General features: G+C 39.2%; 1 protein-coding gene across 1 annotated transcript; it reads left to right on the top strand.

Moving 5' to 3' along the window:
- The first annotated feature begins 20,134 nt into the window (after positions 1-20,134).
- On the top strand, positions 20,135-21,097 carry LOC129627747 (olfactory receptor 502-like). Its single transcript, XM_055547276.1, has one exon. It carries the CDS (start codon positions 20,135-20,137, stop codon positions 21,095-21,097), a length of 963 nt encoding a protein of 320 aa, XP_055403251.1.
- Positions 21,098-26,342: the final 5,245 nt, after the last annotated feature.

Here is a 26,342-nt window from a genome sequence, read left to right as displayed (position 1 = left end):
TCTCCAATGTTCCATACCTCAATAAGGAGCACCATCATTCAATCAACATATTGATTGATTCAGAAACCTGAATTGATTTATTTTCTTCATCTTCAGACACCTAAACTACCAAGTCTTTATATTCTGAGTCCTAGACTTTTCTATTTCTCTTTACTTTCACTGTCAGCAGCTCTATTTCCAGCCATCAATTTATACATTTTACAATACTCCTGAGATAGCTAATTTTATGTGTTAATTTGAGTGACCAGTTGTTTGGTCAAACACCAATCCAGATGTTGCCATGAAGGTATTTTTATATATGGTTAATATTTATATCAGTAGACTTAAGTAAAGTAGATTATCCTCCATTATGTGGATGTCCTTTGTTTAATCAGTTGAAAGCCTTAAGAGGGAAAAAAGTGAGCTCTCTTGGAAAAGAGGGACTCTGTTTTCAGTCTGCCTTTGACTTCAAGACTATGCCTTCAACTCTTACCAGAATTTGCAGTCTGTTGGACTGCCTGTTGATTTTGGAATTGACAGTTCCCACAATCATGTAAGCTAACTCCTTAAAATAAATCATTTTTATCTATCTGTCTACCTATCTATTATCTATCTACTAAAGGCAAAAAAAAAAAATCTTGAATGTGGCCCATTTTATTTTTCTTTCTTATTACTCTTCTCTTGGTCCTCAAACACTCAAACACTAGAAATAAATTGGTCTTTTAAATCCTTAAGCAAGTCCATATTATTTTCTGCCTCAGGACCCTCTCACATGCAGTAACTCTACCTGAAAGCATTTTTTCCCCCTCATCAGGGTAATACCCACTTAAACCATAGGTACCAACCCAAGTGTTTTTCTCATCCTTTTTGGAAATCTTGAGACTTCAGACCAAATAAGTACACCTATTATCTCCGCATAGAAACCTGCATATTTTCTTCAGAATGCTCAGTGCACTTGCAGTTACAGATTAAGTATGTTTTCTCCAAAATTTTGGAAGCTATATATAGACATTCCAACATCCTTCTCCTTTCCCCATGCATCTAATTTCCACACAATTCTTCCAACATAGCAAGCATAAATGCACATTCCAAATGAAAAAATTAAAATGAACAGATGGTTGAATAAAGCTTTTGCTCTAGCATGAACCACTGACTATTGTTGTCTTTTAATCTGTTGAATGTTAGCCTGATTCAAGTGATTGAATGTTTGTGTCTGATCCTGTTAAAACTCTGACAGGTTTTTACACAACCCCTTGCTCGCCACAATCATGTCACCACCTTAATAATGTTTAACTCATTTTGACAACTAGAATTCCAGGCTAGTTTAGTGAAATTTTTGTAGGCAACCTCTGCTGAATAATGTCTCCCTTATGCCTCCTCATGGTAGGAGAGTTAGAAAATGTAGAAGTCAAATGTTAGTAATAGTAACAGTGGCAAGAGTATTAGCAAAGGAACTAACAGTATGAGACTATTTACTACCTTCTAGCTACTGTTCCCAGTGATTTACAAGCATTAACCCAATTAATCCTCAGAATAACAACTTTTTTTCCCCAATGTGTATTTTACAGAGGATGTTACTGATGCATATAAAGATTAAGCAAAAGCTCAAAGTCATGAATATCCTCTTATTAATCTGATTTCTCTTAAGGCACATACTCTCTCTGGAGGGGCAGAATGAGGGGCTCTTTGAGAATATTTCACCACTAGAGGACTCTCATTTGACTCTGACACGTTTCATTCTAGCCAACTTTCTGTTCAAGGTAAGTGTGCAAACTTCTGTAGCTGGACATGTTAAGCTAACTTGTATTAGACCAAATTTCTGGCACAAAATAAGAAGGTTATATATGGCTGCACCATGCAGCATGTGAGACCTTAGTCCCCTGCCCAGGGATTGAACACATGCTCCTGGCACTGGAAGCACGGACTGCTAGGAAAGTCCCAGAAAGTGGATAAACACTGATAAATGTTTGAAGGCATAGACTTCTGGTTCTGTTGAAAATGAAGCTCTATTACCCTTAGGTCCTCCCTCTTATTGCTAAAAATAATCCTGGATGCAACCCAACAAACAAGCATGAGGAGACTCTAAAAAGGACAATGAAGAAGGAAGACTCTAGGACTTTGAGACTTGAGGAACAGCACAGTTTGAGTCCCTGTATTTCCGTATTGCTTCTGTATACCCTGGAGAGGGTGCTGCCTCCCCAAACTGCCAAGAGACACAGACGAGAAAAGCTCCAAGAAAATCCTATTCCTTTTAGTCAGAGGACAAGGAAAAGAGCAGCCTTAAGAGAACAGAGAACCTTCTGGTAATACGTGCCCCACTCTAGATAAACACTGATGGAAAAATCACACCTGCCTCCCTACCCTCAGTGTCAGTGGGTCCAAGAAGGGAACCGACCTTCATCCTCCCACTGTTGGATTCCCTTGCCAGGGCATGGTCAGTGGGGCACAGGGGAGAAATGAGCCTCCCCTGTTATTTGGCAGCAATGAGACGTAGGGAGGGAGTGTGAAGTGGGGCTAATTGTCCTCTGCTCGCCTATATCCAATCCTACTCGTAAGTGGGAGCCCAGTGAGGAGATGAGCTTCTACCCTGCTGCAACTACAAAGCAGTGTGAACCAGCTCTCCACTTCTGTAGGGACAATAGGGCTGAACAAGGTGCTGGCCTTACCTAGATAGTCAGCATCAGATCACTTCTGGGGAAAAGACAGCAGGGCAGTGGGAGGAGCTGAGCCTCCACCTTACTCATTGCAAGGAAGCAGGGGAAGCCAGCACTCCATCTTTGCCAGAGCTGTGTCAGTGGCGCTCAGCAGGAAGCTGAACACACACACACAACCCGAGTAGTTGCAGTGACACCTCAACAGGGGGCTTCCTCCTAAAGAGGATTGAATATGACCCAGAGTCTCATAATACAATATCCAAAATGCTTATGATACAATAAAAAAAATCACTGTCATACCAGACGTTGGATTTCTGAATACAGGATATATTAAGTCACTGATTCTGTCAAAAACAGTGACTAGCTGCACACTACTGTGGGAGGAAATTCAAGCACCCCAAGAGGATATTTGATGCTCATCACAAACGGATCCCTAGACATTGCTCCTGGCTCTGTTTCCACCACATCCCTCTCTGCCCCCTACACCCACATCAGACAATAGCCCTGTCTTTCTCCAAACACATGGTGATCCTTCATGCGGCTGTGCCTTTGCAAGTGGTGTTTCTTCTGGCTCCTCGGCAGCCCCTCCTCTTACTGGGTTAGACTTTTACTCAGTTTTCAGGCCCTAGCCTGAATGACTTGATTCCTCATCCTCTCTTGTCACCCACATTTTCTAGATTCCAGAATTCTAACTAAACTATGTCTCCTGCATTCTACTCTGTCATGTATTTGGATTTTTGCCCCTGCCTCTTCCAGACCTGACCTCCACCTCCTTTTTTCTATATCAAATTTACAATCAAGCTACATCTTTTCATTTTCAACATGCTTTAGCTAGCCTTTGCTCATACACTTGATAATTCTAATAGCTTCTAAACCTCATTGCATGCTTCAGTTATACCATCTCATATACCCTTATGGCTATCCTGAGCGATAAGTGCTATTATTATGACCATGTTTGTAGTGAAGAAAGTATGGCCTAGAGAGTTACTTACTTTAGCAAGGTGATGCAGCCAGTCAGTGTACATGTATAACAGACACAGCAAGAGTCTGGAGAGTGTCTGGAGACCCATTTGCGTGGCTAGCTGATATGAAGGCCTGCATCACTGTAAATGCCCTAGCACGGCATTCAAGGTCTTATCTGCAGGCTCATTTCCTGCCACTGAAACTGAGCAGGACCCTGCAGGGTTTCCCTAGGGTCAGTCTCCCACCTTTTCCTCCACCTGCCTCTTGTTTGTAGAAAAACTTTAGGCTCCTAGGCCTTCCTTGAGTTTCAAAAAGCAAATTTAATCAGAGAATGAAATGCAGAAATTTCTGTATGAAAATGCAGAAACAAGAGAGTCAAGCAAGACAAAATAATAATAGTTTATTTACAAGCATAATAAGACAGAGTCAAGGACTTTTAGTTCCTCCTCAGGAGCTACAGATATTTTTCTGAGCTTCATCCTTGAGTTGTTTTGCAAATACTAAAGCTCCCACCAGAGGGAAGAAGTTAACTGCATGCTGAGAAGCAGCACATAGACCCAGCAGGGTTGGAATCAGAAGGCTGATGAAAACATCACCTTATTACCTCACCACCTCCAATCAGAAGGTTGTACACAAGCTGATCACGCACTCTGAGACCCTCTCTCTTGCCTTGTCTTTAAAGAGCCTTCCCAGAACCATCAGAGTTCAGATCCTCTGAGTATGAGCTGCCCATTCAGCTCATTCTTATTGCTTAATTCTTATTGCTTGACCCCCACATTGGGCACTTGCAATCAACACCATACTTTTCTTCACCTGGTGTCAGCATGTTGGCTTTACTGCTGGCAGACTAGAAGACTCAAGTTTGGTTCAGTAATTGTCCATATATGGAACATTCCCCTGTTTCCCAAACATCATACAGCCTTCATGGTTTCTACTTTGCACAAATTATTTTCTCTAACCTGCAATGCCCTTCCTTTTTTGTCAGCTAAAGTTATAGCATTTCTAATGAATCACTAAATGGCACTTTCCTACTAACCCTAACCCCTCCCCACTCAAAAAAGGAAAAACTTTGGAATGCTTCCCACAGAAGACTACCTAGTTTGGTTAGTGACTTCCCCCAAAGTCACATTCCATTTTCTTGAGACAGGGTTCCCCTCCCTTTCTTCTTCTCCTCCTTCTGTTTCTTTTTTTAAAGTTTAACTCATACACTAGACAGGTGGAGACCAGTTTCAAAATTTTGCATCCCCATTAGGCAGCCTAAGTCTAGTGAATGTAGGCTTTTGAGTAAGGTTATTTCAGTGACTGTAGGAAAAAATGGAATTCGTTCTTCACCAGAAAGCCTCTCATGTTTGTTATTTGGGGGCATTTACTAATTCCTTTATAATTTATTTTTGGTTTACTTAAAATTTATTGTATTTATACTAAAGTAATTGGCTGTTCTCTAAATAGGTTTTAAGAATCTTGTCACCTAGCAATGTGAATGCTGTATGGAAGTTTTATATGTACTCTCTTACTGTAAATAATGATAGTGAAAAATCCAACAAACTTCTGAAAATGCCAGTAGATAGAGTCTAAGAGGATGAGACCAGCATTTTCTCAAGTAGAAAATTTACTGTAGAATCAAATCACACTTGACCTACAACAGCGGTCATCTACTAAGAGGCACATTAGACTCTCTAGGGGAGCTGTGTCAAAAAAACAGTACATCTCTATCTATACCTACAACAAGTTCTTGGCAGATCTCCCCAAAAAGGAAATCTCCAGCACATGAGAGTACATGAACTCTGCATATTCTTTCTCACTAATTTTGGTTGAGAACTTTTGACTTATATGATACTTTTATTGCATTTTGAAGCTCTGGTCTTTAAAAAATACTATTCTAGTAGTACAGTAATGATGGAAGATGATGTTAAGATGACATTACCTGGATTCTTCTTGATCATCCCGGAGGCACTGGAGACAAGATGCCAATACCATCTTTTCAGCCCTCTGTTTTTTGAAAGTATTATTCTCTTTACTGTGATGGCTTTTGCCCTGAGTTTGCCATCCTAGTATTTGTTTGAGGTTCTTCAAAGCTTCCCCAATACTGTTTTCTGGGTTCCAACTCTACCAGGAATTCCTGACAAAATTCCTAGATTATTCATGCCTGTATTTTCTTCAATATATCCCAACATGTTATTTACATCTACAGGTACATGATCATTAAAAGAATATTAATTTGTATAGAGGAATAAAACTAAAATTCCCACAATCTACAGAAGGAAAATCATTTTCTAGTCTCATAAATCGTACCAATGTTTTCTTAGGCCATTCTCCCAAGTCAATAGATATAAAAGCAAAAATAAACAAATGGGACCTAATTAAACTCAAAAACTTTTGCACAGAAAAGAGAACCATAAACAAAATGAAAAGACAACCCCTAGAATGGGAGAAAATATTTGCAAATGATGCGAGTGACAAGGGCTTAATTTCCAAAATATACAATCAGCTAATACATTTCAATAACAAAAAAATAAACAACCCAACTGAAAATGGGCAGAACACCTAAATAGACATTTATCCAAAGAAGATATACAGATAACCAAAAGATACATGAAAAGATGCTCACCATCATTAATTACTAAAGAAATGCAAATCAAAACTACAACGAGGTACCACCTCACATCAGTCAGAATGGCCATCATTAAAAAAGTCTATAAATAACAAATGCTGGAGAGGGTGTGGAGAAAAGGGAACCCTCCTTTAATGCTGGTGGGAATGTAACTTGGTGCTGCTACTATGGAAAATAGCACGGAGGTTCCTTAAAAACTAAAAATAGAGTTGCCATGTGATTCAGCAATCCCATTCCTGGGCATATACCCAGACAAAACTATAATTTGAAAACATACTTGCACTCTTATAGTCATCAGTTCAGTTCAGTCACTCAGTCGTGTCTGACCCTTTGTGACCCCATGAATCGCAGCACGCCAGGCCTCCCTGTCCATCACCAACTCCTGGAGTTCACCCAAACCCATGTCCATTGAGTTGGTGATGCCATCCAGCCATCTCATCCTCTGTCGTCCCCTTCTCCTCCTGTCCCCAATCCCTCCCAGCATCAGAGTCTTTTCCAATGAGTCAACTCTTTGCATGAGGTGGCCAAAGTACTGGAGTTTCAGCTTTGGCATCATTCCTTCCAAAGAACACCCAGGACCGATCTCCTTCAGAATGGACTGGTTGGATCTCCTTGCAGTACAAGGGACTCTCAAGAGTCTTCTCCAACACCACAGTTCAATAGCAGCACTATTTACAGTAGCCAAGACATGGAAACAAACTAAATATCCATTAACAGATGAATGGATAAAGAAGTTGCAAACACATACACACACATATACACGAAGAAATATAACTGAGCCATAGAAAAGAATGAAATAATGCCATTTGCAGCAACATGGATGAACCTAGAGATTATCACACTAAGTAAAGTAAGTCAGAGACAGAAAGACAAATACCATATGATATCACTCACTTGTGGAATCTAAAATATGTTACAAATGAATGTATCTATGAAACAGAAACAGACTCACAGACATAGAGAACAAACTTGTGGCTGCCAATTCTTCCCCAGGGGAAGAATTGGGGGTTTGGGATTAGCAGATGCAAACTATTATATCCAGAATAGGTAAACAACAAAGCTCTACTGTATAGCACAGGGAACTACATTCAATATTCTGTGATAAGCCATAATGGAAAAGAATATATATATATATATTATATATATATATAATATATAGATATCTGAAGCACTTTGCTGTATAGCAGAAATTAACACAATATTGCAAATCAACTATTAGTTCAGTTCAATTGCTCAGTCGTGTCTGACTCTTTGTGACCCCATAAACTGCAGCATGCCAGGCCTCCCTGTCTATCACCAACTCCCGGAGTTCACCCAAACCCATGTCCATTGAGTCGGTGATGCCATCCAACCATCTCACCTCTGTCGTACCCTTCTCCTCCTGCCTTCAGTCTTTCCCAACATTAGGGTCTTTTCAAGTGAGTCTGCTCTTCATATCAGGTGGCCAAAATATTGGAGTTTCAGCTTTAGCATCAGTCCTTCCACAGAACACCCAGGACTGATCTCCTTTATTTTTTTTATATATTTTTTTAAAATTTTATTTTATTTTTAAATTTTACATAATTGTATTAGTTTTGCCAAATATCAAAATGAATCCGCCACAGGTATACATGTGTTCTCCATCCTGAACCCTCCTCCCTCCTCCCTCCCCATACCATCCCTCTGGGTCGTCCCAGTGCACCAGCCCCAAGCATCCAGTATCGTGCATCGAACCTGGGCTGGCAACTCATTTCATACATGATATTTTACATGTTTCAATGCCATTTAGAATGGGCTGGTTGGATCTCCTTGCAGTCTAAGGGATTCTCAAGAGTCTTCTCAAACACCACAGTTCAAAAGCGTCAATTCTTCAGCACTCAGCTTTCTTCACAGTCCAACTCTCACATCCATACATGACTACTGGAAAAACCATAGCCTTGACTAGACAGACCTTTGTTGACAAAGTAATGTTTCTGCTATTTAATATGCTATCTAGGTTGGTCATAACTTTCCTTACAAGGAGTAAGCATCTTTTAATTTATGGCTGCAATCATCATCTGCAGTGATTTTGGAGCCCAGAAAAATAAAGTCAGCCACTGTTTCCCCATCTATTTCCCATGAAGTGATGGGACCAGATGTCATGATCTTAGTTTTCTGAAAGTTGAATTTTAAGCCAGGCTTTTCACCCTTCTCTTTCACTTTCACCCAGAGGCTCTTTAGTTCTTCTTCACTTTCTGCCATAAGGGTGGTGTCATCTGCATATCTGAGGTTACTGATATTTTTCCCGGCAATCTTGATTCCAGCTTGTGCTTCTTCCAGCCCAGCGTTTCTCATGATGTACTCTGCATATAAGTTAAATAAGCAGGGTGACAATATACAGTCTTGATGTACTCCTTTTCCTATTTGGAACCAGTCTGTTGTTCCATGCCCAGTTCTAACTGTTGCTTCCTGATCTGCATACAGTTTTCTCAAGAGGCAGGTCAGGTGGTCTGGTATTCCCATCTCTTTAAGAATTTTCCATAGTTTATTGTGATCCACACAGTCAAAGGTTTTGGCATAGTCAATAAAGCAGAAATAGATATTTTTCTGGAACTCTTTTGCTTTTTTGATGATCCAGCAGATGTTGGCAATTTGATCTCTGGTTCCTCTGCCTTTTCTAAAACCAGCTTGAACATCTGGAAGTTCATGGTTCACGTAGTGTTGAAGCCTGGCCTGGAGAATTTTGAGTATTACTTCACTAACGTGTGAGATGAGTGCAATTGTGTGGTAGTCTGAGCATTCTTTGGCATTGCCTTTCTTTGGGATTGGAATGAAAACTGACCTTTTCCAGTCCTGTGGCCACTGCTGAGTTTTCCAAATTTGCTGGCATATTGAGTGCAGCACTTTCACAGCCTCATCTTTCAGGATTTGAAATAGCTCAGCTGGAATTCCATCACCTGCACTAGCTTTGTTCGCAGTGATACTTCCTAAGGCTCACTTGACTTCACATTCCAGGATGTCTGGCTGTAGGTGAGTGATCACACCATCGTGATTATCTGGGTCATGAAGATCTTTTTGTATAGTTCTTCTGTGTATTCTTGCCACCTCTTCTTAATATCTTCTGCTTTTGTTAGGTCCATACCATTTCTGTCTTTTATTGATCTCATCTTTGCATGCAATGTTCTCTTGGTATCTCTAATTTTCTTGCAGAGATCTCTAGTCTTTCCCACTCTATTGTTTTCCTCTATTTCTTTGCATCAATCACTGAGGAAGGCTTTCCTATCTCTCCTTGCTATTCTTTACTATACTTCAATAAAATTTTAAAAAATCACTTTCTAGTCTTAAATTCATGAGGTATTAAACTGGAGGAAGAACAGTCTATATTAGAGTCTCAGAACTCAGGTGTGGCTTTCTGCACTACTTCCTGTGATTTCATATATCTCATAATTCAGGAATAAATTTTAAGGCAATTTTTCCTTTTGAATGCCTATGATGAGTCCCTCTGACGTTAGAATCCTTAACATAAAAGGTAGCATCTTCTCCATTCCTTAAGAGTGGAGCTCAGTACCATAAAATTTTTAATGAGAGTCCTCTGGCCACAGGATACCATTTTCTTGAGACTATTGCTTTAGATACCAGGAGTGTTTCTGTGACTCTAACACCCAATGTGATGTCCTCAAAAATGTTTTTAAATCCTGATCTATCATAGGGAATGTTTGGTGATGTTTGCAGTTATAATTCTGAATAGCAACTGAAGTAATGGGAAAATCAATTAATTAAAAATATATCTGGGATTTAGATGATTCCCTAGGGTATATTTTCCTTCCTGCACAACATCATTTCTTTTTTCTGAAAGCTTTCCAAGCCCCACAGGATCCCTCTGTGCCATACATGGGATGGCATGCCATGAGAAGCTACTGTCTAGGGAATCATTTAGAAGAAGATAAATAGGAAGACTATTAACACACAGTGCAAGTACTGTGATTTCTCTCTCAGAAGCAACTCTGCAGTAGAAGATCTTGCTGTGAAGGAAGATCCCTTTCATCTAAATCCCCCCATTAAACCCTCTTACACTGTTGGTGGGAATGCAAACTAGTACAGTGACTATGGAGAGCAGTGTGGAGATTCCTTAAAAAACTGGAAATACAACTGCCATATGACCCAGCAATCCTATTGCTGGGCCTACACACCGAGGAAACCAGAATTGAAAGAGACATGTGTACCCCATTGTTCATCGCAGCACTGTTTACAATAGCCAGGACATGGAAGCAACCTAGATGTCCATTGGCAGATGAATGGATAAGAAAGCTATGTTACATATACACAATGGAATACTACTCAGCTACTAAAAAGAATACATTTGAATCAGTTCTAATGAGGTGGATGAAACTGGAGCCTAATTATACAGAGTGAAGTAAGTCAGAAAGAAAAACACCAATACAGTATATTAATGCCTATATGTGGAATTTAGAAAGATGGTAATGATGACCCTATATCCAAGACAGCAAGAGAGACACAGATGTAAATAACAGACTTTTGGACTCTGTGGGAGAAGGCGAGTGTGGGATGATTTGAGAGAATAGCATTGAAACATGTGTATTATCATATGTGAAATAGATCTCAAGTCCAGGTTCGATGCACGAGACAAGGTGCTCAGGGCTGGTGCACTGGGATGAATCTGGGGGATGGGATGGGGAGGGAGGTTGGAGAGGGTTCTGGATGGGGAACACATGTACACCCATGGCTGATTCATGTGAATGCATGGCAAAAACCACCACAATATTGTAAGGTAATTAGCTTCCAATTAAAATTAAAAAAAAAATCTCCCCTTTGATACACTGTCATTTGTAAAATCTACAAATGCCTCCCAATTTCCTCTCTCATCAGTCTGGCCTGCAATGTCATCCACCACCTGTACTAGCGTCTACCTAACATGCTACCACGTCTTTTCTCTAACATCCTCTTTCAGAACCTCAACACTTGATGTAAACCAGTCAAAACATTTTCTTCTGATTAACATCTGTACCTTCTTCATTCTATACATTATTCTATCTGTCTGAAAATTCCTTATCTTGACTTTACTTGTCCAAACTCTTCCCCATTTTTTAAATGTTCAGCATAAATCCTACCTCATCCAAGAAGCCCTTAATTAAGTAAACCTTATGGACATAGAACCTCAAGGCTAGCAGATATGGTGTATCAGTTTAGGTAATTGTACAGAAAATAGATTGGCATTTCTTGGGTAGATAATTTGTGCCTTTCCTCAGTCTCCCTTATCAGACCAGTGAACATTTCATCAACTTGAGACCCAGCTGCTAATATATTCTTTCAAGAATTACTCTTTGATAAAAGGAATGTAACTGACTGCAAATGTCTGGGAGTGCTCTCCTAGGGTGTCCCATAGCCAACAACTTAATGATATAGTATTAAAAAATAATGGACAAAAACACTCTATCGTCACGTGGTAGGAGAACTCTGCAATGCCATTCATGCTCCACTTCTCCCTGTGGTTTCAGACTGAAGCTACACTTCAGCAGAGCCCATATATTTATCTGGCTTCTCTTCATGGCTGTCCTGCTTCTCTCTCTCCTTACAGTTTTCCCCTGAGATCACTCCTCTCTAAATCACTCACATATGAATTGCAGTTTAAGGTCCTACTCTTGAAGAATTTGTGATAAGACAAGTCTCAACGCATACACAGGAATGAGGACAATATATACTTTAAGCACACTCAAAATTAAAAAAAAAATTTTATAGGTAACAACATCAGTTAAGATTGTTGACTCAGAGTCCTCCTTGCTGAGGAACTATTATAGTTATAACCCTTCAACGTCATTGACAGTCATCTAGTCATACAGACTGAATTTCTGTCTCTAGATCTTACTGCGCTTGCACCTTCTACTGCTGGGACTTCTGCTTCCCCCTAAATAGCTCTGATTACTAGAGATTGATATTTATCTTTCTTATGCATCTATTCAGAGGACAGTTAGTGAATTCTAAGTTCATACTATTGATTTTCTATGGATGCCTGCAATACAATCTGTCAAAGACAGATGGGACTGCACAATGCTGCTGCTCTGTGTCTCTCTACCCTGAATCATCGGTCTATCTTTCCTATTATCTCATCTATTAAGAAATGGTAATAGGAATCACAGTGTCATTTCTGGCTTGAAAACGAAGTTACAGACACCAGCCCCACCCCGCCCCACCGCCCCCACTACTACTTCTCAAATTTGAAAAAGCATTTGAATGTTACATTTTCTTTAAAATACTATTAATGATCTTTCTAGGGATACTAATATAGAGCATTAATTGCTTCATTCATTCTTTTATTCAAAATTTATATCGACTGCCTCATATTTCAGGCATTGTCCTAAAGGAAATACAAGTAACAAACAATCAAAGATGTCTGCCCTCATGGAATTTATTGTCCTTCATCTCCAAGGCAGAAAGAGAAAAAACTATGGCCTAGCATTAAGCAAATATGCCAAAAAATTAAGATAGGAAAGAATAATTCTATAAACCTTTCAAGCAGAGTAGTCACCAATTAACTTCAAATCATTTAAACATCCTATACTAGCTTCAATAGTGAACATGTAGAAAGAGAAAGCAGAAATCTAGCATATGCAAATATGGTCAGAGTGAGAATTACTTCTTTGGCCATAAAACCCATATTCTTGGATGCAGAAATATTCTATATGGATCATGAAATCGTCCTGGAACAGAAAAAAAATTAAATTATTTGATAGTAATATTCTATGCTATTCATTTCAATAACTAGTTTTGAAAGCCAGAACACTTTCACGACCTTCTAAAGATTTCTTATGTCTGTGTGCAGTCCTTACTTCCCTTTGCCCCTGGCTCCAGGTAACTGTTGATCAGCTTTTTTAAATTTATTTACTTTTAATTGGAGGATAATTGTTATAAAAGGTTCTATTGGTTTCTTCTATACATCAACATAAATCAGCCATAGTTATACATATGTTCCCTCCCTCTTGAACCTCCTTCCCACCTCCCACCATATCCCAACCCTCTGCTGCTGCTGCTGCTGCTGCTAAGTCGCTTCGGTCGTGTCCAACTCTGTGCGACCGCATAGACGGCAGCCCACCAGGCTCCCCCGTCCCTGGGATTCTCCAGGCAAGAACACTGGAGTGGGTTGCCATTTCCTTCTCCAATGCATGAAAGTGAAAAGTGAAAGTGAAGTCGCTCAGTCGTGTCCGACTCTTAGCGACCCCATGGACTGCAGCCTACCAGGCTCCTCTGTCCATGGGATTTTTCAGGCAAGATTACTGGAGTGGGGTGCCATTGCCTTCTCCTCCCAACCCTCTAGGTTGTCACAGAATACTGGATTTGAGCTCCCTGTGTCACATAGCAAATTCCCACAGGCTATCAATTTTTACATATGGTAGTGTATATGTTTCTCTGCTACTCTCTTAATTCATCCCACCCTCTTCTTTCCCTGCTGTGTCCACATCTATTCTCTATGTCTGTGTCTCTATTCTTGGCTTTCAAATAGGTTTACCAGTACCATTTTTCTAGATTTCATATATATGCATTAATATATAATATTTGTTGTTCTCTTTCTGACTTCACTCTCGGTTCCTCCACCTCACCAGGACTCAAATTTGTTTTTTTATGGCTGAGTAATATTTCATCGTATATATGTACCACAACTTCTTTATCTATTCATCTGTTGATGGACATCTAGATTGCTTCCATGTCTTGGCTATTGTAAATAGTGCTGCAATGAACACTGAGGTACATGTGTCTTTTTCCATTGTGGTTTCCTCAGGGTATATGCCCAGTAGTGGGATTGTTGGGTGATATGGTAGTTTTTTTCCTAGTTTTTAAAGGAATCTCCATACAGTCTTCTATAGTGGCTGTATCAATTTACCAACAGTGCAACAGCGTTCCCTTTTCTCCACACCCTCTGCAGCATTTACTGTTCGTAGATTTCTTGATGATGGTCACTCTGACTGGTATGAGATGACATTTCATTGTAGTTTTGATTTTCATTTCTCTAATAATGAGTGATGTTGAGCTTCTTTTCATGTGTTTATTAGCCATCTGTATGTCTTCTTTGGAGAAATGTCTGTTTAGGTCTTTTGCCCACTTTTTGATTGTGTTGTGTGTTTTCCTGGTATTGAGTTGCATGAACTGCTTGTATATTTTGGAAATTAATCTTTTGTCAGTTGTTTCACTTGCTATTATTTTCTTCCATTCTGAGGGCTGCATTTCACCTTGTTTATAGTCTCCTTTGTTGTGCAAAAGCTTTTAAGTTTAATTAGGTTCCATCTGTTTATTTTTGTTTTTTCTCTCCATTACTCTAGGAGGTGGGTCATAGAGGATCTTGCTGTGATTTATGTCATATCGAGTTTTGCTATGTTTTTCTCTAAGAGTTTTCCAGTTTCTGGTCTTACATTTAGGTCTCTAACCCATTTTAAGTTTATCTTTGTATATGCTGTTAGGAAGAATTCTAATTTCATTCCTTTACAGTATCTGTCCAGGTTTCCCAGCACCACTTATTGAAAAGACTATCTTTTTTCCATTGTATATTCTTGCCTCCTTCATCAAAGATATGGTGCACATATGTGCTTATCTGAAATGTATCCACTTTTACTTTGTAGTTCTCTACATGATTTTCAAGGCTTTTACTTTCTTAGTCTTCATATGATTGTTGTTCAGTTACTCAGTCGTGTCTGACTCTTTGCAACCCCATGGACCACAGCATGCCAGGCTTCCCTGTCCTTCACCATCTCCCAGAGCTTGATCAAACTCATGTCCATTGAGTCAGTGATGACATTCAACCATCTCATTCTCTGTCATCCCCTTCTACTCTTGCCTTCTATCTTTCCCAGCATCAGGGTCTTTTCCATTGAGTCAGCTCTTTGCATCATGTGGCCAGAGTTTCAGCTTCAGCATCAGTCCCTCTGATGAATATTTCAGGATTGCTTTCCTTTAGGATTGACTTGCTTGATCTCCTTGCAGTCCAAGGGACTCTCAAGAGTCTTCTCCAATGACACAGTTCAAAAGCATCCATTCTTTGTTTTTTGGTGTTTTTTTTTTAGCATCCATTCTTTGGTGCTCAGCTTTCTTTATGGATTGGAGGTCCAACTCTCACATCCATACATGACCACTGGAAAAACCATAGCTTTGACTATGAGTACCTTTGTCAGCAAAGTAACATCTCTGCCTTTTAATGTGCTGTCTGTACTGTGCTTAGTCACTCAGTCATGTCCGACTCTTTATGACCCACCAGGCTCCTCTTTCCATAGGGATTCTCCAGGTAAGAATACTGGAGTGGATTGTCGTGCCCTCCTCCAGGGGACCTTCCCAATCCAGGGACTGAATCCAGGCCTCCCACATTGCAGGCAGATTCTTTACTGACTGAGTCACCTGAGAAGCCCAAGGATACTGGAGTGGGTAGCCTGTCCCTTCTCCAGGGGATCTTCCTGACCCAGGAATCAAACTGGGTCTCCTGCATTACAGATGGATTTTTTACCAGCTCAGCTACAAGGGAAGTCCCTTGTAGCTGTCTAGGTTTGACACAGCTTCTCTCCTAAGGAGCAAGCATCTTTTACTTTTATGGCTACAGTCACCATTTGCAGTGATTTTGGAGCCCAAGAAAATGGAGCCTGACACTGTTTCCTTTGCTACCCCATCTATTTGCCATGAAGTGATGGGACCAGATGGCATGATCTTAGTTTATTGAATGTTGAGTTTTAAGCCAGTTTTTTCACTCCTTGCACTTTCATCAAGAGGCTCTTTAATTCCTCTTCGTATTCTGCCATAACAGTGGTGTCATCTGCATATCTGAGGTTATTGATATTTCTCCAGCAATCCTGATTCCAGCTTGTGATTCATCAAGCCCAGTATTTCACATGATGTACTCTGCATATAAAATAAATGAACAGGGTGACAATATATAGCCTTAATACACTCCTTTCCCAGTTTGGAAACAGTCCATTATTCCATGTCTGGTTCTAACTGTTGCTTCTTGACCTGCATACAGGTTTTGCAAGAGGAAGGTAAGATGGTCTGGTATTCCCACATCTTTAAGAATTTTTCACAGTTTGTTGTGATCCACACAGTCAAAGGCTTTGGTGTAGTCAGTGAAGCAGAAGGAGATGCTTTTTTGGACTTCTCTTGCTTTTTCTATGATGCAACAGATGTTGGTAATTTGATCTCTGATAGCTCTGCCTTTTCTAAATCCAGCTTGAACATCTGGAAGTTCTCAGTTTATGTACTGTTGAAGCCTCAGTTGGAGAATTTTGAGCATTACTTTGCTAGCATGTGAGATGAGTGCTATTGTGCTGTAGTTTGAACATTCTTTGGCATTGCCCTTCTTTGCAATTGGAGTGAAATCTGACCTTTTCCAGTCTTGTGGCCATTGCTGAGTTTTCCAAATTTGCTGGCATATTGAGTGCAGCACTTTAACAGCACCATCTTTAGGATTTGAAATAGCTCAGCTGGAATTCCATCATCACCACTAGCTTTGTTCATAGCGATGCTTCCCAAGGCCCACTTGACTATTTTAAATTCAACTTTATATCAAATTCCACCACATATTCCCCCAAAGTAGTTAATAGCATATCTTATAGATGCACAAAATACTTATCAAAAACACATATTGAGGGCTTCCCTGGTGACTCAGTCCTGAAGAATCTGCCTGTCAATGCAGGAGACACAGTTTTGATCCCTGATCCTGAAAGGGATCCATGCAGCAGAACTACTAAGCCCATGTACCACAACTATTGAGCCTGTGCTCTAGAGCTGGGAGCCGCAACTTCTGAGCCCACATTTCTGCAACCACTGAAGCCTGCCCACCCTAGAGCCCATGCTCCGCAACAAGAGAAGCCACTGCAAAGATGCCTGTACACAACTAGAGAGTAGCTCCCACTAGCCACAACTAGAGAAAAGCTTGCAACAGTGAGGCCCACCCAGCACAGCCAATAAATAAATAAATAAACTTTTGGAGGGAAAAAGCACATATTGAATGTATAAATCTAAGTTGTTTTTTTTTAAACCTCAAGTTTAGTATCAAATATTTCTTAATCAGAAATGTCAAAGAAAACTTGAAACCAATATTATCTCTAGGAAAAGTTGTTATACTTTCTGATAGAAGGCTATAGAAAAGTATATAATCACCTAAATAGAAGTAAAAGAATAAATTAACCCCTTGAGAATTGACAACACTTAAAAGATTAGTTGTCTTTGCCTGTGAATTGAGATGTTCGATATCTGCTATAGAACATAATGATGTTCCACATGCTTTTAAATTCACATTTGAATCTCCAGAATCTCCAGAGATTTATCCCCAAAGGCAAGCAAAAATTGAAGATAGCTTTATAACCACAGCTATGATTTGTTGCAAATGAATGAGCTCTTATTCTAAGAGGTAAGATTTTGGCTTTTGTTAATGAATCAGATATATTTATTTTCATTTATCATTTGAGAACATTCTGCTTGCATGCTAAGTCACTATAGTCATGTCTGACTCTTTGTGACCCTGTGGACTGTAGCCAATCAGGCTTCTGTGTCCATGGGATTCTCCAGACAACAATATTGGAGTGGGTTACCATTTTCTTCTCCATGAGAATATTCTACTCCTTGGTTATTAATATTAATATACTCATAAGTTTGGTTGGGGAACAGGGCAGATATAATCAAGCAATTATTAATAGCAAGCAACTTTGGCTGAGTTGCTGTTTCCACCATCAATTTTATGTGAATTAACAGGCATAGTCCACACCAAGGACCCCTTGTTTATCAATCCATAAGATGGAAAGTGATATGAGCTTTCAACATTCACCAAATTCAGCACTCCAACATAATGCTAATATATTTATTACCAGAGATGCTTGACATTTATTGATGGTCAAAGACTTGAATTTAAGTTTTAAATTTGGAAAGATATTGTGAACATCTCTGATGCTTTAGCCTCAAGATTATCACATCATGGGTAAGATGAAGGATCTTTCATTCAAGATATAAGTCCAAAAATTTGGACATGAGGATCATTATCTGGGTTATAATTCTCAAGTTTTCAAACACACTTTATTTATCTTCATATTATGTTGAAAATATTTCATTCTACAAAAGTCCAAATGCTGTTATAGTAGGAAGTGATTTGATCTGTTTGAATAAATTATGTGCTAAATATCAATCATGATTTTTGCATAGTGATTACATTGATATTTCAAGCTAGTTGTTAAAACAATATTATTTTTAATTTAAAAATACCCAACAAATTTACAGTAGTAACTTTATTCATATTTGAAATTTGTTTCTGTTACAGTGTCAAGAACACTTCTATTTCTCCTTTCAAAAAAATTTAACTGATAGATATCATGAAATATATAACTAACTAGGTATCTCTTTTCCAAATAACTAACAGAAGGCTTAAAGGATAATCTGTTGTCCACTCATTGTCAGGTGTATTAGACTTTATGATCTGTAATTATTTACTGCATAGTTACTAAATGAATCACTGCAGATGGTGATTGCAGCCAGGAAATTAAAAGACTCTTGTTCCTTGAAAGAAAAGCTATGACAAACCTAGACAGCATATTAAAAAGCAAAGACATCACTTTGCCAACAAAGGTCTGTATAGTCAGAGGTATGGTTTTTCCAACATTCATGTACAGATATGAGAGCTGGACCATAAAGAAGACTGAGTGCCAAAAAAGTGATGCCTTTGAATTGTGGTGCTGGAGAACTTTTGAGAGTCTCTTGGACAACAAGGAGATCAAACCAGTCAATCCTAAAAAACATCAACTCTGAATATTCACTAGAAGGACTGATACTGAAGCTGAAACTCCAATATCTTGGCCACCTGATGTGAAGAGCTGACTCACTGTAAATGTTCCTGATGCTGGGAAAGATTGAGGGCAGGAGGAGATGGGGGCAACAGAGGATGAGATAGTTGGATAGCATTACCGACTCATTGAACAGGAGTTTGAGCAAACTCCAGGAGATAGTGAAGGACAGGGAAGCCTGGCATGCTGCAATCCATGGGGTCACAAAGAGTTGGACATGACTTAGTGACTAAGCAACAACAACTAAAGGAATGGGTAGTCAGGCATTCCTGGGCTTCATATTCTGACTTTACCTATTAAACAACATAGTGCAACTTATAGAGCCTTCTCAGACTCCATTTACTCATAAATAATGAAAGTCATTAATAATACTTCATGAAAACATAGACTATATATTGGGCTTCCCAGGTGGCTCAGAATCCATCTGCAGGAGATACAAGAGACACAAGTTCGATTCCTAGGTCGGGAAGATCCTCTGGAGAAGGAAATGGCTACCCGCTCCAGTATTCTTGCCCTGGAAATCCCATGGACAGAGGAGCCTGGCAGGCTATGGTCCACAGGGCCTCAAAGAGTCGAACATTAAGTAGTAACTAAACAACAAACAATAACAGACTATATCACACACTAAATACGTATATACACTAATTACACTATAAATATAGACTAAAATATAAGCATAGGCTATATATGATAAATGATAAACATATAAATATAAAAATTTAACCCTATCTTGCACTTTAGTAAGCATGTAATAATTGTTAGCTATTAAATTACTCATCTTTAGTATAAAACCCTACACATTTTTTTCCTATTTTATGTCTTACTCACCAATCCTTTTTGCTATTTTCATCTATCATATATTATTTGTTCTTTGACTCAAAGTTTACTTTAAGCACATTTTTGGAAAAAATATAATACAAAAGGTAAAAGCCATTATTTCAAGAAGTTTTGGGGAACTTAAGCTGAAAACAATTTTAAAAATAAAGTAGGCTCATGATTACATGTAAATATGCTTTGATTGTTGAATATCTTTATCTGTAATCAATTTCTATATATGTATTATATTAATAGAAAATGAAATAATCAAATTTATAGTTTCTTTGATGTATTGTTTCATCACAGGTTCATTTGGGTAGCAGATACATCACCTGATGTATTCCCTGATACATGGGAACCACACTGCAGAGACAGAGTTCATTTTATTGGGTTTAACAAATGATCCAGTCCTTCGAGTCATCCTCTTCATGATCATCCTCTGTATCTACCTGGTGACCATATGTGGGAATCTCAGCATAAATCTTCTTATCAGAATCTCGTCTCAGCTCCATCATCCTATGTATTTTTTCCTGAGCCACTTAGCCATTGTTGACATGGGCTATTCATCTTCTGTTACACCCAATATGCTTGTAAACTTCCTAGTGGAAAGAAATGCCATCTCCTATCCTGGATGTGCCATCCAGCTCGGTTCAGGTGTTTTCTTTGGGTCAACTGAGAGCTTCCTTCTGGCCTCCATGGCATATGATCGCTTCATAGCAGTCTGCAGCCCACTGCTTTATTCCACCAAAATGTCCACACAAGTCCGTATTCAGTTACTCATAATGTCTTACACTGGTGGTTTTCTCAATGCTTGCTCTTTTACTATTTGCTTCTATTCTTTACACTTCTGTGGACCAAATCGAGTCAATCATTTTTTCTGCGATTTTGCTCCTTTGGTGGAACTCTCCTGTTCTGACATCAGTATCCCTGCCGTTGTCCCCTCATTTACATCTGGCTCCATCATTGTGGTCACAGCAGTTGTTATAGCTGTATCCTACATCTACATCCTCATCACCATCCTGAGGATGCGTTCCACCGAGGGGCGCCACAAGGCCTTCTCCACCTGCATGTCCCACCTCACAGCAGTCACTCTGTTCTATGGGACCATCACGTTCATTTACGTGATGCCCAAGTCCAGCTACTCAACTGACCAGAACAAGGTGGTGTCTGTGTTCTACATGGTGGTGATCCCCATGTTGAACCCCCTCATCTACAGCCTCAGGAACAATGAGATTAAGGGGGCTCTGAAGAGAGCTTGGCAGAAAAACACGTTTGTAGTGAAGCCTGTTATTTCATAGGATTTGATATGATAATATGCCATGAAGATAATAAAAAGAGGAAATTGAGTCTCTGTGGTTTAAATATATCTATTCCATGTCTCTAGCCAGGGAGCAGTTTTTTAGTAAAGGTAGGGAATAAATTTTCAGATATCTAATTTTAAGTCGGAGACCTATAGTTAACTAACTACCTTTAGTGAAATAAAATCAAATTTTAATTACAAAAAACACATCAGTCACATGAAAAAATACTTCATCTTCTGAAAATAGTTTTAAAATGTTATTCATATAATTTTTCCAAAATTGTACCTCCAGACCTTTAAGCCTGTGTCCATTTTCAACTGCAGTTTATTCTGTAATGAGTGAGATCATTATACTTTTGCCTGTGTACGTTCTGAGAGGAAATGACAAAGCGGAGTCAGAAAGCTTTTGGAGATGTTCTTGTGGGAAGCTTATATGATAAGGATGGACTTTATGGATCCAGAAATTCTGGCCTATGTTCCTAGTCTCTGGCTCCAGTCACCATATAGAGGGTCCCCAAGGAAGAACATGAGAAGTCTCTGGCTGACTTGTGAATTCAGTCAGGTTCAAAGATGACTTCTCTCTGGGAATAAGTAGGGTCTCTAAACTCTTCAAAGACTGAGTGGAACAAACTGTTGGCATGACTTTTTCATTGCTAGGTTTACATTCTACTCAGTAAGCGGGAAGGAACTGGATTGTCTCCCCCTTGATTTTGTAACTGTCCCTTGGAGAGGTTTAATTGACCTCCATGTGCTCTTGAAAGAGCCTGTTGATGAAAGTAAAAGAAAGTGAAAAGGTTGGCTTAAAACTCAACATTCAAAAAACTAAGATCATGGCATCTGGTCCCATCACTTCATGGCAAATAGATGAGGAAACAATGCAAACAGTGAGAGACTTTATTTTGTTGGGCTCCAAAATCACTGCAAACAAAACAAAACAAAACAAAATCACTGCAGATGGTGACTGCACCACGAAATTAAAAGACACTTGCTCCTTGGAAGAAAAGCTATGACAAACCTAGACAGGGTATTAAAAAGCAGAGACATTACTGACAAAGCTATGTTTGTTTGTGTTTATTTCCTAGTCAAAGCTATGGCTTTTCCAGTAGTCATGTATGGATGTGAGAGTTGGACTGAAAAGAAAGCTGAGTACCAAAGAACTGTTGCTTTTGAATTGCGGTGTTAGAGAAGACTCGAGAGTCCCTTGGACTGCGAGGAGATCAAACTAGTCAACCCTAAAGGAAATCAGTCCTAAATATTCACTGAAAGGACTCATGCTGAAGCTCCAATACTTTGGCCACCTGATGTGAAGAACTAACTCATTGGAAAAGACCCTGATGCTGGGAAAGATTTAAGGCAGGAGGAGAAGGGGATGACAGAGGATGAGATGGTTGGATGGCATCACCGAACAACGGACATGAGTTTGAGCAAGTTCTAGGAGTTGGTGATGGATAGGGAAGCATGGTGTGCTGCAGTCCATGGGATCACAAAGAGTCAGACACGACTGAGCAACTGAACTGAACAGAACTGATATGCTGACAACAACTGCATTTATTGACCTTTCCTGTCTCTTCTTTCATGTTTTAGACACAGATTCTATATATTTGCTAACAGACTCATGGGGCAATTGTCATCTCCTTCAGTTATTTATTCTTTCATACATTCAAAAATTATTCTGAACTATTCTTATATTCCAGAGATAGTCATGGGCTATTGGAAATATAAGTGACAAGCATCTAATATATTTTCCCTAATAGAATTTATCTCATAGCATGAAAGACAGTAAAACTAACAAGTTAGTGATTCAGACTATTTGAAGTCTGTGCTGTGGAGAAAGAAAAAGCAGACATAGTAATGGAGCTTAACATGCCAGGGCACAAAGTGTCAGTGCAGACCTCACTGAGAAGATAACATCTGAGCAAGGATGAGGACATTCACTGCCTGTTTTATTTAGTGTTACCTGTGTATAATTGTGCAAGTCTAATCATCCACTCACATGCATATAATTTACTTTGGGGGCTTCTGTTCCAATTATGGCAGGGTCAGTAATTTGAATCAATCCTATGATGAGCATAACCAAAACAAAGGATAGGATGCTTAAGATATCTTAAATATCACAGTAGAAGTTACAGGATAAGAAGGAATGGCTTCCCCAGGAACTGTGAGAACCCAGAAAAGTAAACCTAAAACTCACATACACTTCAGCAGTTGAAGAATTTGACAGGTCAGAAGGAAGTGTTACCAATTCAGGTTTGCATTTAGTGATGTTTTTGGATGGGGGGAACATACATCAATACCTAGGACAAAACCAGATAAGAATTATGATTACAACCTCCCATATATCCTCAGGATGAACAGAAATGCTCAGAGACCAGGTTTTACACAGATCTCTCAGATCTCTGGAGATCTAGAAATCCTCAAGCCTTGAACTTGGATATAAGTGATCAAGGATAGGTGGTACCTCAGGGTGAATTGAATAAGCAAACAAACAATTTGAGCCTCAGTTATTTCTGCTACTGCTGCTAAATCACTTCAGTCGTGTGCAACTCTGTACGACCCCAGAGACGGCAGCCCACCAGGCTCCCCCGTCTCTGGGATTCTCCAGGCAAGAACACTGGAGTGGGTTGCCATTTCCTTCTCCAATGCATGAAAGTGAAAAGTGAAAGTGAAGTCTCTCAGTCGTGTCCGACCCTCAGCGACCCCATGGACTGCAGCCCACCAGGCTTCTCCATCCATGGGATTTTCCAGGCAAGAGTACTGGAGTGGGGTGCCATTGCCTTCTCCACAGTTATTTCTACCAAAAATTAAAATACAGTAACCAGTGCACATTGAAACGTAATGACCAGCACAAAGGAAACAAGATACCAAACATATAGTAGGAGCCAGTGGAAATAACCAACAACAGAAGCAGAACCATTAAGTGTTAAGACAAGGGAATTTATAGACACAGATTATAATATTATTTTATTTAAAAAGATAAAAGACTATTTGAAAACATATAATCACAGAACCAAAAGTAATGACTTATTATTATACAAAACAACCACATGGAACATGATAAGTGAAAAAGTTACCATGCCAGCATATGTACCAGGTGTTTCTCTCTGGTGAGCATAATCCTCACAGGTATTCACAGAGGATCCCAAGAGAGCCTGGCAGAGGAGCCATCTTCCTTGAAAAGCCTCATGATCATAATTAAGACCATTCTATCTCATAATGCTTCCAGATATAGTTTCAGGGTCCCTACATGCACTGTGTCTAATTATCAGAATCACTCCACTCAGAGAAGCATAAAAACATAATGAATATGTTTCATTTATTGTCCTCCCACTCCAGATGCATTTTACAATTAAAGAGTCTTTTTTAAAAAAACCATTGTTGCATGGATGGCATGCACAGATGGCATTGAATTTTTCTCAAGATTTATGGGGAAAACAGTATGGAAGTTCCTGAAAAACCTAAAAATAGAAATACAATATGATCTAGTAATTCCACTGCTGAGTATATATCCAAGGAAAACAAAATTACTACTTTGAAAAGATACAGACACCCCAATGTTCATAGAAGCATTATTTACCATAGCCAAGATATGGAAGCAACCTAAGTTCTCATGAAAAAAAAAAAAGAAAAAAGAAGATGTGGGATATGTATACAGAGCAGAATATTACTCACCCATAAAAAGGAATGAAATTTTGCCACGTGCAGCAATGTAGATGGACATAGAGAACATTATATTTAGTGAAATAAGTTAAACAGAGAAAGACTTATACTCTATGTTATCACTTATATGTGAAACAAATCAAGTGAAAGTATATAGCAAAACAGGAACACACAGATATAGATAATAGACTAGTGGTTATCAGTGGGGAGAAGGGTGGGAGAAGTGGAGAGATAGGAGTATGGAAAGAGACACAAACTATTATGTATAAAATGAATAAGCAACACGAGTGTAATGTACAGGCTTCCCTGCTGGCTCAGATGGTAAAGAATCTGCCTGCAATACAGAAGACCCAGGTTTGATCCCTGGCTCGGGAAGATCCCCTGGAGAAGGGAATGGCTACCCACTCCAGTATTTTTGCCTGGAGAATTTCATGAACAGAGGAGCCTGGTGAGCTACCATCCATGGCAGGGAGGAGTGGAGAGATGGGGGTATGGAATTAAGAAACACAAACTACAAATTAAGAAACACAAACTACAAGGTATAGAATGAATAAGCAACAAGAATATATTGTACCAAACAGAGAAATATAGCCATTGTTTTGCAATAACTTTAAGTGGAGTATGAGCTATAAAAATACTGAATGCCTCAAATGAATATAATACTCTAAATCAACTGAACTCCAATAAATAAATAAATTTTAAAAACTGAAAATCCCAAGTCCTCCGCATGACCAATGGGAAAGTGAAATGAGATCAAACCCACAATGAGATATTACCTTATATCTGTTAGGATGGCTGTCAAGAAGATAAGAGATAATAAGTGTTGCAGGAATACAGAGATAAGGAAATATTTATACACTGTTGTGGCAATGTCAACTGGTTTAGCCACTATGGACAAAAGTATGGCGATTCTTCAAAAAATCAATAATAGAACTACTATGCAATCCATTAATTCCACCTCTGGTTATATATATCTAAAGGAGAGAAAAACAGGACTTCAAAGAAACACCTACATTCCCATTCTTATTGCAACATTATTCCACAATAGACAAGATATGAAAACAAAGTGCCAGTCAACAGATGAATGGATAAAAAGTTGTGACAAATCTATATACCACAATGGAATATCATTCAGCCTTGAGAAAGAAGAAAATCCTGTCATTTGTAACAACATGAATACAACTTGAGGGCATTATGCGAAGTGAAATAAGTCAGACAGGAAAAGAATCAAACTATACAGACTATGACTTCCCAGGTGGCACAGTCGTAAAGACTTGCAATATAGTAGATGCAGAAAATGCGGGGCTGATCCCTGGGTGGAGAAGATCCCATGGAGTAGGAAATGATAGCCCTCTCTAATATTCTTTTTTAAGTTTTTATTTATTTTAATTGGAGGCTAATAACTTTACAATATTGTAGTGACTTTTGCCATACATTGACATGAATCAGCCATGGGCGTACATGTGTCCCCCATCCTGAACCCCCCTCCCACCTCCCTCCCCATCCAATTCCTCAGGGGACAACCCATTCTAGTATTCTTGCCTGGAAAATTCCATGGACAGAGGATCCTGGTGGGCTACAGTCCA

Source organism: Bubalus kerabau, chromosome 15 (assembly GCF_029407905.1).
Source record: "Bubalus kerabau isolate K-KA32 ecotype Philippines breed swamp buffalo chromosome 15, PCC_UOA_SB_1v2, whole genome shotgun sequence".
In the NCBI taxonomy this organism is placed as follows: Eukaryota; Metazoa; Chordata; class Mammalia; order Artiodactyla; family Bovidae; genus Bubalus; species Bubalus kerabau.
Note: the sequence above shows the minus strand (reverse complement) of the source record. Positions and strands in the feature narration are given on the sequence as shown.

Bases quoted from the DNA above. Each gene is read 5' to 3' on its own strand.
- LOC129627747 (XM_055547276.1), top strand. From the start codon at position 20,135: ATGTATTCCCTGATACATGGGAACCACACTGCAGAGACAGAGTTCATT.